General features: G+C 52.7%; 1 protein-coding gene across 1 annotated transcript; it reads right to left on the reverse strand.

The window, feature by feature from the left end:
- Window positions 1-6,286: 6,286 nt before the first annotated feature.
- On the reverse strand, window positions 6,287-7,249 carry LOC136787546 (olfactory receptor 14C36-like). Its single transcript, XM_066984856.1, has one exon. It carries the CDS (start codon window positions 7,247-7,249, stop codon window positions 6,287-6,289), a length of 963 nt encoding a protein of 320 aa, XP_066840957.1.
- Window positions 7,250-11,717: the final 4,468 nt, after the last annotated feature.

Raw genomic sequence — 11,717 nt, forward strand, 5'->3', positions numbered from 1 at the left:
TGAACAACTAACATCCAAACCCTGTCCTTCTGTGCATTAACCTCCTCTCCTTCAGACCCTCTCCTAACCCGTAATGTTAGGTTCTTGTTCCCTTGGAGCAGGGCAGGAACCATGAGGTTGCCGTGCAGTACCATTGCATTCACCGATGAATGTGAGGGGCCATGGATCTGATCAGCTTGTGGGCCAGAAAGAGGAGATGGGTGGGAATGCTCTGAGGAGCTCAGCTGTGCCTCAGGATCTCCTGCCCCAGCAGGAGGAACGGGACTGGGGCAGTGACTGGGAGGTCACTTCTGTCGCTGCAGCTGATAGGGCAGCAGCAGGAACGTGTCACGCAAAGGGACTGTGAGGTCCCTTGTGTCTGGAGGTGGCAGGTCAGCCTTGGCTTCTCCCTGGGATCTGCACTTTGGGGCTGACATCTGCCAGTGGCCCTGCTAGGCCAGCAGAAGGCCCCTGCTTGGCATGCTGCCTGTGGGATCCCCTCTGCCTCCATCCCCAGGAGGACCCAGACAGAAAGAAGGCCCGCACAGGGCTTGTCCTGTCCCTTCTGCTTGAGGCCAGGACTGGACAGCAGGAGGCACAAGGCTTGGCTGTGTCTAGCCAAGAAGCTGCAAGGCCAGCAGCAGGCCCAGGCCTTGGGAGATGCTGCTGAGGTGACTTCTGTCTGCTTGGCTGACAGGCCGCAAGGAGCCTGATGGGTTGGGATGCCTACTTCAGGAGGGGTTTCCACCCTGATGGAGCTTTCTTTGGTAGTAGTAAAGAGCAGGAGAGAAAAAACTGCCACAAAGTGTACCTTGGATGGTTGGCACTGGCCGCAAGGAGGAAGAAATGTCCCTCAAAGGGTCGTGCTGTGGTGACAGAGGTCACCGAAAGAGAGTCTGTGATCAGACCCAGGCTTTGAGATCATCAAGGAACAGGTGGTGAGGGTTGACAAGAGATTGGTGAAAGAAGAGATTGAGTTTTCATGGTGTAGTTAAGGAGGAAGATTTCAAAGAGCATCTAATAGAAAGCTTTCCTCCTTTTAAAAGTTGAATGTTGTTGCATTTCATTTTGGAGCATCATTTTCCTATAGATGTTGGTCTAGGGTTATTCCTTTGGAACCGTGCTTAGGTAGGAAAAGCAGGGTTTTTCCTATTTAAAAACAAACAGCAGGAAATCATGCTGCAATTTTCAAAAAAAAAAAAAAGTTCAAGTTCCTCATTTTTTTGCCTCCAGTGAAGTTTACCTTCCCAAAAGGATGAATGTACATGATATATTTTACACTGATTAATAGGACTTTTAAAATAATTGTGTTAATATTAACCCATATCATAGTAATTCAATGATAAATGATGAGTTTCTTGCTAAGGAAACCATTAGACAGACTGCTGAGAGATGGGCGAGCTGGAACTCACTGAAACACCTGGTTGCTGTGGGCAACCAGGCGATCAGGCCCAGTCAGCATGGGTTTATGAAAGGCAGGTCCTGCTTGACGAACCTGATCTCCTTCTATGACCAAGTGACGCGCTTAGTGGATGAGGGGAAGGCTGTGGATGTGGTCTACCTTAACTTCAGTAAGGTTTTTGACACTGTGTCCCACAACATTCTCCTCAAGAAACTGGCTGCTCGTAGCTTGGACTGGCGTACGCTTCGTTGGGTTAAAAACTAGCTGGATAGCCGGGCCCAAAGAGTTGTGGTGAATGGAGTCAAATCCAGTTGGAGGCCGGTCACTAGTGGAGTCCCCAGGGCTCAGTACTGGGCCAGTCCTCTTTAATATCTTTATCGGTGATCTGGATGAGGGGATCGAGTGCACCCTCAGTAAGTTTGCAGATGACACCAAGTTAGGTGCGTGTGTCGATCTGCTCGAGGGTAGGAAGGCTCTGCAGGAGGATCTGGATAGGCTGGAGCGATGGGCTGAGGCCAGCTGTATGAATTTCAACAAGGCCGGGTCCTGCACCTGGGGTGCAACAACCCCAAGCAGAGCTACAGGCTGGGAGATGGGTGGTTGGAAAGCTGCCTGGCAGAGAAAGACCTGGGAGTACTGGTTGATAGGCAGCTGAATATGAGCCAGCAGTGTGCTCAGGTGGCCAAGAAGGCCAACAGCATCCTGGCTTGTATAAGAAACAGCGTGGCCAGCAGGTCTAAGGAGGTGATTGTCCCCCTGTACTCGGCTCTGGTGAGGCCGCACCTCGAGTACTGTGTTCAGTTTTGGGCCCCTTGCTACAAGAAGGACATGGAGGTGCTCGAGAGAGTCCAGAGAGGGTGACAAAGCTGGTGAGGGGTCTGGAGAACAAGTCTTATGAGGAGTGGCTGAGGGAGCTGGGATTGTTCAGCCTGGAGAAGAGGAGGCTCAGGGGTGACCTTACCGCTCTCTCTAGGTACCTTAAAGGAGGTTGTAACGAGGTGGGGGTTGATCTATTCTCCCACGTGCCTGGTGACAGGACGAGGGGGAATGGGCTAAAGTTGCGCCAGGGGAGGTTTAGGTTGGATATTAGGAGGAACTTCTTTACTGAAAGGGTTGTTATGCATTGGAATGGACTGCCCAGGGAGGTGGTTGAGTCACCATCCCTGGAGGTCTTTAAGAGACGTTTAGATGTTGAGCTCAGTGATATGGTTTAGTGGAGGACTTGTTACTGTTAGGTCAGAGGTTGGCCTAGGTGATCTTGGAGGTGTCTTCCAACCTAGACGATTCTGTGATTCTGTGAAAGCCAAGGCACGGATGGAACTGAGCTTATCAAGTGAAGCAAAGAATAACAGGAAGAGATTCTACAGATACATGGCTCAGAAAAGAAAGGCCAAGGAGAGTGTTCCCCCTCTGATGGATGAGAAGGGTGAACTGGTAATGACAGACATGGAGAAGGCTGAGGGACTCAGCAACATCTTCTCCTCAGTCTTCCCTGCCAGTCAGGCTTCCCAACTCTTTCATTTCCCTGAACCCACAGATGGAGGCTGGGGGTCAAAGTCCCACCTGCTGTAAGTGAAGAGCAGGTTCGAGACCATCTGATGAAACTCAACAAGTACAAGTCTATGGGGTTTTGGTGAAGCAGAAGGGCCAAGGCCTGACCCCAGCCACTGGGAGGGGAGACCCTGCACCCCCCCGTCTGGCTCAGGGCTCTTCTTGGGGTCTGTCTGATGTGGTGGGCAGTGTGATGCCACGAGAAGAACTTCATTAGGACACCTCCCCACCCCTGCACAGGGTATCAAGGAAGCAAAGAGGCCCCATTGCAATGACTATATCTCGTCTCCTCAGAAGCTCTAGCCAAAGGGACAAAAACGTCAGGGCTGTTGGGGCCTTCCCTTCTTGACAGCACCCTCTGCCTTCTCCTCTGCAGGCTTTCCTATGCTGTCCCACACTTTGCCCTATTTCCTTGAAGTCTGCAGACACCCATCTCTGTTCACCACCTTGCTCTCATCCTGGCATTTCCATCTTCTCACCCATGTCTCATCAACCCTCACGAGCTGTTCCTTGAAACACAAAGCCTGGGTCTGATCATAAACTCCCTTTCGGTGACCTCTGGCACCACAGCACGACCATTTGAGAGACATTTCTTCCTCCTCATGTCCAGTGCCACCCTTCCAAGGTGCAATTTTTTTCTCTCCTGATCTTTCCTACCCCTAGGAAAGCTCCATCAGGGTGGCCACCGCTCCTGAAGTAGGCATCCCAACCCATCAGGCTCCTTGCGGACTGTCAGCCAAGCAGACAGAAGTCACCTCAGCAGCATCTCCCAAGGCCTGGGCCTGCTGCTGGCCTTGCAGCTTCTTGGCTAGACACAGCCAAGCCTTGTGCCTCCTGCTGTCCAGTCCTGGCCTCAAGCAGAAGGGACAGGACAAGCCCTGTGCGGGCCTTCTTTCTGTCTGGGTCCTCCTGGGGATGGAGGCAGAGGGGATCCCACAGGCAGCATGCCAAGCAGGGGCCTTCTGCTGGCCTAGCAGGGCCACTGGCAGATGTCAGCCCCAAAGTGCAGATCCCAGGGAGAAGCCAAGGCTGACCTGCCACCTCCAGACACAAGGGACCTCACAGTCCCTTTGCGTGACACGTTCCTGCTGCTGCCCTATCAGCTGCAGAGACAGAAGTGACCTCCCAGTCACTGCCCCAGTCCCATTCCTCCTGCTGGGGCAGGAGTTCCTGAGGCAGAGCTGAGATCATCAGAGCATTCCCACCCATTTCTTCCTTGTGGCCCACAAGCTGATCAGATCCATGGCCCCTCACATTCATCGGTGAATGCAATGGTACTGCACGGCAACCTCATGGTTCCTGCCCTGCTCCAAGGGAACAAGAACCTAACATTACGGGTTAGGAGAGGGTCTGAAGGAGAGGAGGTTAATGCACAGAAGGACAGGGTTTGGATGTTAGTTGTTCATGTATGGCATTAGGGACTGCAGCGAACATTTCTGGGTGAGAGCTTAAGCAAATATTGAGTGGGAGGGTTTGGTGTTGTGCTTGGGGTGTCAGGTCTGTGGTTAGGGTATGTGCAAGCTCTTTGGCTTAGCGTTTTGTTTAGATCTGCAAGAAGACTTGGATTAAATAGAGCATTTTAATGCTTGTGTTAAAGGCTGGAATCAGGATGAGCAAGTGTGTGAAGGTAAGAGAAAGGTGTTATGGACTTATCTTTGCTTCAGGGGATATTGTGGTCAAAAATTAGAGCAGTGGATTCCTGTCAGGGTGTGGAGTGGCATTTAGATTTAAGTATTAATGTTACAGGTTAAAATAAGGTAAGGGCCTCACATGTCTGCTTTAAGTCAGCTTTACTGCAGGATCGACATTACCTGACCATTCTTGCCTCTCCAAAATCATTAGCTTCTGCTGGCCAAGCTCCTCTTCCCTCCCCCAAATCTCACATCTCTCCTGGCCAGCCTTCTCCTGACTTCCCCATATCAGTCATCTTCTTAGGGGCAGCTTTCTGATGGCTTTCATGAACTCAGAGTATCTGTCTCACCTCTGTTGGCTACTCTGCTCCTGAGAAAGAAGCAGCTCCCAAGCCAGCACGGAGAAGGACACAAAGGCTGTAGGAGCACCCTGCACAATGTGCCCAGCAGCTCTGCACCACCACAAAAGCAGCCCTGAAAGATGAGTTCAGACAAAAGCTCAAAATTTTGACATGACAACCCATGTTCAAGACCTCATCCTCTATGGGGCCTACCAGCTACTTAGGAAGAGAGGATCTCACAAACTGTGTGCAGAGCAGATGCATCTGGTGTCCTATCATGGAGACCAGCAGATGTGGGCCTAAAGGCACAGATCCCAGCCAGGAGTCAAGGGTGACCTTTCAGCTGCTTCAGAAAGAGCTCAACTCACAATCTGCTTTAGAGACATTGACTTAGGAACAGATTAGGAATTTCTGAGGCACCACTGAGCTCCTAATACCACACCTTGAACACACCCGCTCTTTGGGCCTGAATCTGCCCAGGTAGAAGTGATCTGGTTGTGATCCTTCCAGCCCATGGCACAGCTCCTGGGCTCCCAGCCTCTCTGACACACAGGAGCCAGTGCCGTGCCAGTTCTGGGAGGTGCTAGGGCAGGAGGGACCTTGCAGTCAAATCACTCGCCAGACTCCTTGGCTGGGGCTGCTGCGTGCCCTGGGGCTGCAGAGCTCTCCTCTGCCTGCTCACAGCAGATTGAGCCCTTGAGCTGTGGTGAGTCCACCTTGGAGGAGATCCCCCCTTAGGAGGGAAGTGCTGCAGCGCAGGCCAGCTGTGTCACTGCCGTTCCCACTGCCTGTCCCTGCCTGCAGTCCCAGCACAGCCCCACAGCAGCACTGGCACCAAGCTACAGGAGCAGCCGGGCCTGACCCCACCAGCAGGGCTCAGCACCAGAGGGGGGCAGTGGCAAGAGAGCAGCTCGGCGTGCCCCAAGCGCTGGTGCTCCCTGCCCGTGCTGCTGGGATGGGACTCTTTTCCTCTGCAGCCCTGCACATGGCACTGCCCCTGCAGAGCCAGAGCAGCTCTCAGAGGAAGGAAGTCACACAAGGAAGGCAATGCAGGCTCCTTCACTTTGTTTAAGTTCACAGAGAGATAGGCTCCTCGTTTATAGAGTCTCAGTATATGCATTCATCACGTACATACTGAAATGGAAGTGGAACAACGGGCTCCTTTCTTTTATTTAAATTCACAGAGGGCCTGGCTCCTCAAATACAGAATCTCTGAGCTATATTTGACAGGTACATAGCGTAAAAGAAATGAGATGAATCATATCATTTTAATGGGCAACTTTAGCCGTATTAGTCCTGTAACGAAAACACTCATCAATATACAAACATACAAAAAAAAATCATATCTATAATATTACTTGTTCTTGTAGTCCTTGATATTATTAGTCATCTGCAGAGGTAGAATGGAAATTTATTGCTTCCGAAACACATCTAGTCATCAATATCCAGAGCGCATGCTTGAGTTCCTGGTTCCTCATGCTGTAGATGAGGGGGTTCAATGCTGGAGGCACCACCGAGTACAGAACAGCCACCACCAGGTCCAGGGATGGGGAAGAGATGGAGGGGGGCTTCAGGTAGGCAAACATGACAGTGCTGAGAAACAGGGAGACCACGGCCAGGTGAGGGAGGCACGTGGAAAAGGCTTTGTGCCGGCCCTGCTTAGAGGGGATACTCAGCACGGCCCTGAAGATCTGCACATAGGAAAAAACAATGAAAACAAAACAGCCAAAAGCTAAAGAAACACTACACACAAGTGCCCCAACTTCCCTGAGGTAGGCGTCTGAGCAGGAGAGCTTGAGGATCTGGGGGATTTCACAGAAGAACTGGTCCACAGCATTGCCTTGGCAGAGGGGCAATGAAAATGTAGTGGTCGTGTGCAGGACAGAATAGAGAAAGCCACTGCCCCAGGCAGCTGCTGCCATCTGGGCACAAGCTCTGCTGCCCACGAGGCTCCCGTAGTGCAGGGGCTTGCAGATGGCAACGTAGCGGTCGTAGGCCATGATGGTGAGAAACCAGTACTCCGCTCCAACTAAGAAGACAAAAAAGAAGACCTGTGCAGCACACCCTTGATAGGAGATGGCCCTGGTGTCCCAGAGGGCATTGACCATGGCTTTGGGGAGAGTGGTGGAGATGCAGCCCAGGTCGAGGAGGGCGAGGTTGAGGAGGAAGAAGTACATGGGGGTGTGGAGGCGGTGGTCACAGGCTACGGCGGTGAGGATGAGGCCGTTGCCCAGGAGGGCAGCCAGGTAGATGCCCAGGAAGAGCCCGAAGTGCAGGAGCTGCAGCTCGCGCGTGTCTGCGAATGCCAGCAGGAGGAACTCGCTCACAGAGCTGCTGTTGGGCATTTCCTGCCTCCAGGCATGGCGTCCTGCCCGAGGAACAGAAATACACTAATAATACGGCAGAGTGACCTGAGAAAACCATTCCCATTTCTTAATTAAGCCCCTCAAAGCACTTGCCCAATTGCACACAGACAGTTGGCAGAGCCCTTTCCTGCATTGGATTCAGCTGCTCTGTGCGGGCATCTCTTTGACTGCAGGACAATTGCACTAAGGAGGTTCTCCTGTGAAGCGCTTGAACACTGCTGAGAGCAAAAGAAGCCAGGCTCCAAGTGCCCATCTCCAGACCCCTCACCCTGTCCCCGTACTCCCCTTCCCCCAAGCACCCCGAGGGCTCACTCCATGGGCAGGTGAAACCCCCATCCCCAGGCAGCCTGGGAACAAGAGCAGCAGCAGCACGGCCAGGTGGAGAAGCCAGGAGGAATGGCAGCGTGCTGCTGCCAGGGGAGGCAAGGCCAGGGAGGGACAGACGGACACTCAGCACACCCTCCTGTGCTGCAGCTCTGCCTGCAGAGGAGGCAGCTCCTGCTGGGGACAGCGGGGGCTTGAGGGCAGAGGCTGTGCTGGTGGCAGAGGAGAGCAGGGGGTGTCCCAGGGAAGGCGAATCCTTGCCCTGCTGGGGCTGGCAGGGAGGTGCCTGAGCCCTCCCTCGCACAGCATTTCTGGCAGCAGCTCCCTCTCACCACCTGCTCATGTCCCTGCTGCCTGCCCGTGTCCCTGCTGGGAGCCCCTTCTGTGTCCCCACGTCTCCTCCCTTTCCATGTTCACAGACTCCATCCCACAATCTCTGTGCTCAAATTCACTCACATTCCCCTCCACAGCAAAAATCTGAATGCACAGAAACCAAAAAAGCCTTTCCCTTCAGATAAACGAAGCCTCAGTCTTCCTCTGGAAATTTCCTCTTGTAAATGCCATTCTCTACAGCATCTTCTACACTTTGCTGGAGAAACAGAGAGACAGACCCATCCCGACAGATGCTATCAGCCATCGGATGTGCCAGCTGTAGAAGACCCCTCTGGCAACCCCACCTGCATGGCCCTGCAGCCAGAGCCTCACGGTGCCAAGAGCCTGCAGATCTGTCCTGCCACACGCTGCCCTCTGTTGCTGCGCTCCTCACTGCCTCCAAGCCCTCTCTCCTTCTCTCCTCTCCCTGTGCCAGCTGCGGTCAGAGCCCCCAGCCCTGCTGCGCTGTGCACAGGAGCTGCTCCTGGGCACAGCTGTCTCTCTGCACCAGGGCCCTCTTGCCACGAGCTCTCTCTGTCCCACGAGCCCGGCCCAGCTCAGCACCACACGCCCAGCCCAAGGCATTGGAATCCCCCCTTGGGGGGCTTTGGGGAGGAGCCCACGAACCTCAGGCACTGAGAGACAATTGAAGACATCTCTCAACAAGTCCAAGGCAAGTTTCCTGCAGTGTCCCCCTGAGGGCCAGCCCTGACACAGCCTCCCTTGGAGCTCGTTAGAGCAGAGCATTGGAGGCAGTGAGGAAAAGGAGACAAAGGCAATGTGAAGGTGACACTGATGTGTAGGAAAACTGGATGTGTGTCACCAAAATAAAGGACCAGGCCTTGACCGCTGGCCCCTGGGAAGGGAGATCCTTTCCCTTCACACACTGCTCAGGGCTCTTCCTGGGGCAGGAGGAGATGGGGATGTGCATGGCCAAGTGCAGGAGAATGGTACGAGCCCTGCCTGGTTCATGGGTGGGGGCGAGGAGGCAATGAGGCCCTGGTGCTTTACCGATAAGCTGTCTCCTCCTAGGCCTCAGTGGCAGAGACAAGAGCCAGAGCCATGGGCACAAAGCCCTGGGTCCTGTTGGGACTGTCAGCCTTGTCACAGCCCTTGCTGCTCTCCACACCAGGCTGTCCTAGGGACTCCCACACCTGTACCTCTTTTCCTACTGGCTCTAGACCCTTTTCCGTGTGGTATCTCACAGGATCTAAGCTGAGTCTGATAACTCAGATTTTCTTGGTGTCCATGCTCCTCGTAAGGCAGCTCTGTAGGAAGCTGGCCTGGTTCGTGGTGAGCAGCACCACTGCTCGTATGGCATCCCTCATGGTGCCCAGGCCCGACTAGGGCCAGCACTGACATTGCCTCTCTTGGAGCTCATTAGAGCAGAACACTGCTCTATTAGAACACTGGAAGCAGTGAGGACAAGGAGACAAAGGAAATGTGAATGTGACAGTGATGTGTTGGAAAATTGGATGTGTTTCACCAAGCAGAAGGGACCAGATGAGGAAAACCAGGTAAGGGGAAAAACTGCTGTGGAATAGCATCTGGGAGAGAGAGAGGAGTGAGAAACAGCCTTGCAGACACCAAGGTCAGTGAAGAAGGAGGGGGAGAGGTGCTCCAGGAGCCGGAGCAGAAGTCCCCTGTGGCCCGTGGTGAGGTCCATGGTGAAGCAGGCTGTGTCCCCAGCAGCCCATGGTATACCACAGTGGAGCAGGTTTTTAGGGTATGCTGTGCACCGGTACCCACTAGAGCCTTATATCTTCTGTGGGTCTCATGTGCCAGGCCATGGAATCCTCAAAGTCCAATAAACCCGATTGTCCCTACCCTCCCCGTGGCTGGAGGCCAGGTGCCTCTAGTCCTGCTCATAGTATTCATTCATCAGGTTAGATGAGGCCCTGAGCAACCGGATCTAGTGGGTGGTGACCCTGCCTATGACAGGGGGTTTGAAACTTGAAGATCTTTGAGGTCCCTTCCAACACAAACCATTCTATGATTCTGTGACTACTCTGTCTGTAGGACTGCCTGATAGAAACTGGAGCAGCAATTTTCTCAGAAGAACCCCTTTTTGTGATTGCATTTCCTTGCAATTCATGGATCCGTGCCTCTAGGATGGAGGTAGATTTTCCATCCCATTTTCTCATGTCCTCTCCATGGCAGAACCACATGTTGGCACATGGTGTGTACCCACTCATTTCTCTTTCTTTAGTAACATTCTTTTACTTACACCTGGCAGCTTACATATTGGTTTCTACAGGTAGGGAGAAGGATGCATTCTCTTGTTCTTCCTGGACCTCTTGAGAAAGTTTATCCACAGCTCAAATACAGGCCCATGAGGAAGAAGAGAGACTTCCTTCATACTGCCAGTGTTGGCTAGCTGATTCATCCACTCTGGGTTTCTCTTGGCCTTTCCAGGTCATTTCTGCCAATGAGTTGGCATATGAGGATGGTGCACTCTATACAAACTTCCACCACATGGGTCATGTACACTTTACTTCATCGGGATCTTTGGATAGTTGTTCATTGGCTAGGTTTTTATATATCACCTCCAGCATGACTAATTCCATCGGGCACCAGATACCCAACTCCATTGTCATCCGCTTGCCTGGTTGACATACAAGATCTTCCTTCAGGGGTTACCTTTCCTTCACACCTGACAGGAGTATGTTCCTTCTGCCCATTTTCCAATTGTTTGTCAGTCACCCCTTCCCTACAGGGGGATCCCAGCTGCTTTGCATCCCTGCCCTCTAATTCCAGGCTATTGGCCCCTTTCTCCCAGCAGCCAGGTGGCAATGTGCTCACTTAGATGATGGCTGAAATCTTTCCACAAATCTCCTAGCTCACCCTGGAATAGAGATGCTGTGGTTACTGATGTTGTTATGATCTCTTTCTCTTTGCCCTTCTGCTTCCACGATGGCCCAACTTTACCGTAACATTCCACGTCTTCTTCCTCCTTTCTTGTCTGGGTAGGAGTTTCTTTCCTTTTTAAAAACCCTGACTTTCACATACATTGTTTTCTCTCGCATATAGGAGCAATCAATAGTGGCACAGGTTGGTTCTCTGGCCCAGCCCTGAAGCCCATCACAGCCGTTGGAGTGGCTGCAGGGCCTGTTGCAGGAGTTGCTGGGGCTGCAGGGCCCATCACAGGACTTGTTCAGGCTGCATGGCCTGTTGCAGGGGTTTGGAGTGGCTGCACGGCCCATTGTAGGAGTTGCTGTGGCTGCAAGGCCATTAAGAGGAGTTGCAGCGGCTGTGGGGCCTGTCACAAGGGTTGGAGTGGCGCTGACTGCAGCTCAGTAAGCACAGGCCAAGTTGCACATTGCAGTGATTTGTGTCTCTTTGGAATTGCCAGGCTGATGACAACCCTTTTTCAAGCATTTCACCATTTTTTCTAGAATTCTGCACTTGTTCAGGAGGGAAGTTCCAAAGCACTGGAGGTGCCCACTGATCAAGGTGCCTGCTCGTATCCTCCCACAATCCCTGCAACTCTTAGCTCTCCTGCCTTGGGGCAGATCTCTGGAGGGCATTATTAATAAGTTGGTTAATGTTAAACAAAGCCTGAAACACATTCAGGAGACATCACAATGGGAACATGCTGGTTTGACCATCCCAAGGATATTCAAAGCTTTGAAGAGCTAGCGTAATTATCCTGGAGGAGAAGGAGGAGGTGAAGTAGAAAGGGAGAGTGAAGAAGTGGGGAAAAGTGTCCCCCCATTGCCCTCTTGGTGTCCCTATCTACCAGCTCTGGGGG

The sequence above is a fragment of the Anser cygnoides genome, chromosome 30 (genome assembly GCF_040182565.1).
Source record: "Anser cygnoides isolate HZ-2024a breed goose chromosome 30, Taihu_goose_T2T_genome, whole genome shotgun sequence".
Classification (NCBI taxonomy): Eukaryota; Metazoa; Chordata; class Aves; order Anseriformes; family Anatidae; genus Anser; species Anser cygnoides.

Bases quoted from the DNA above. Each gene is read 5' to 3' on its own strand.
- LOC136787546 (XM_066984856.1), bottom strand. From the start codon at position 7,249: ATGCCCAACAGCAGCTCTGTGAGCGAGTTCCTCCTGCTGGCATTCGCA.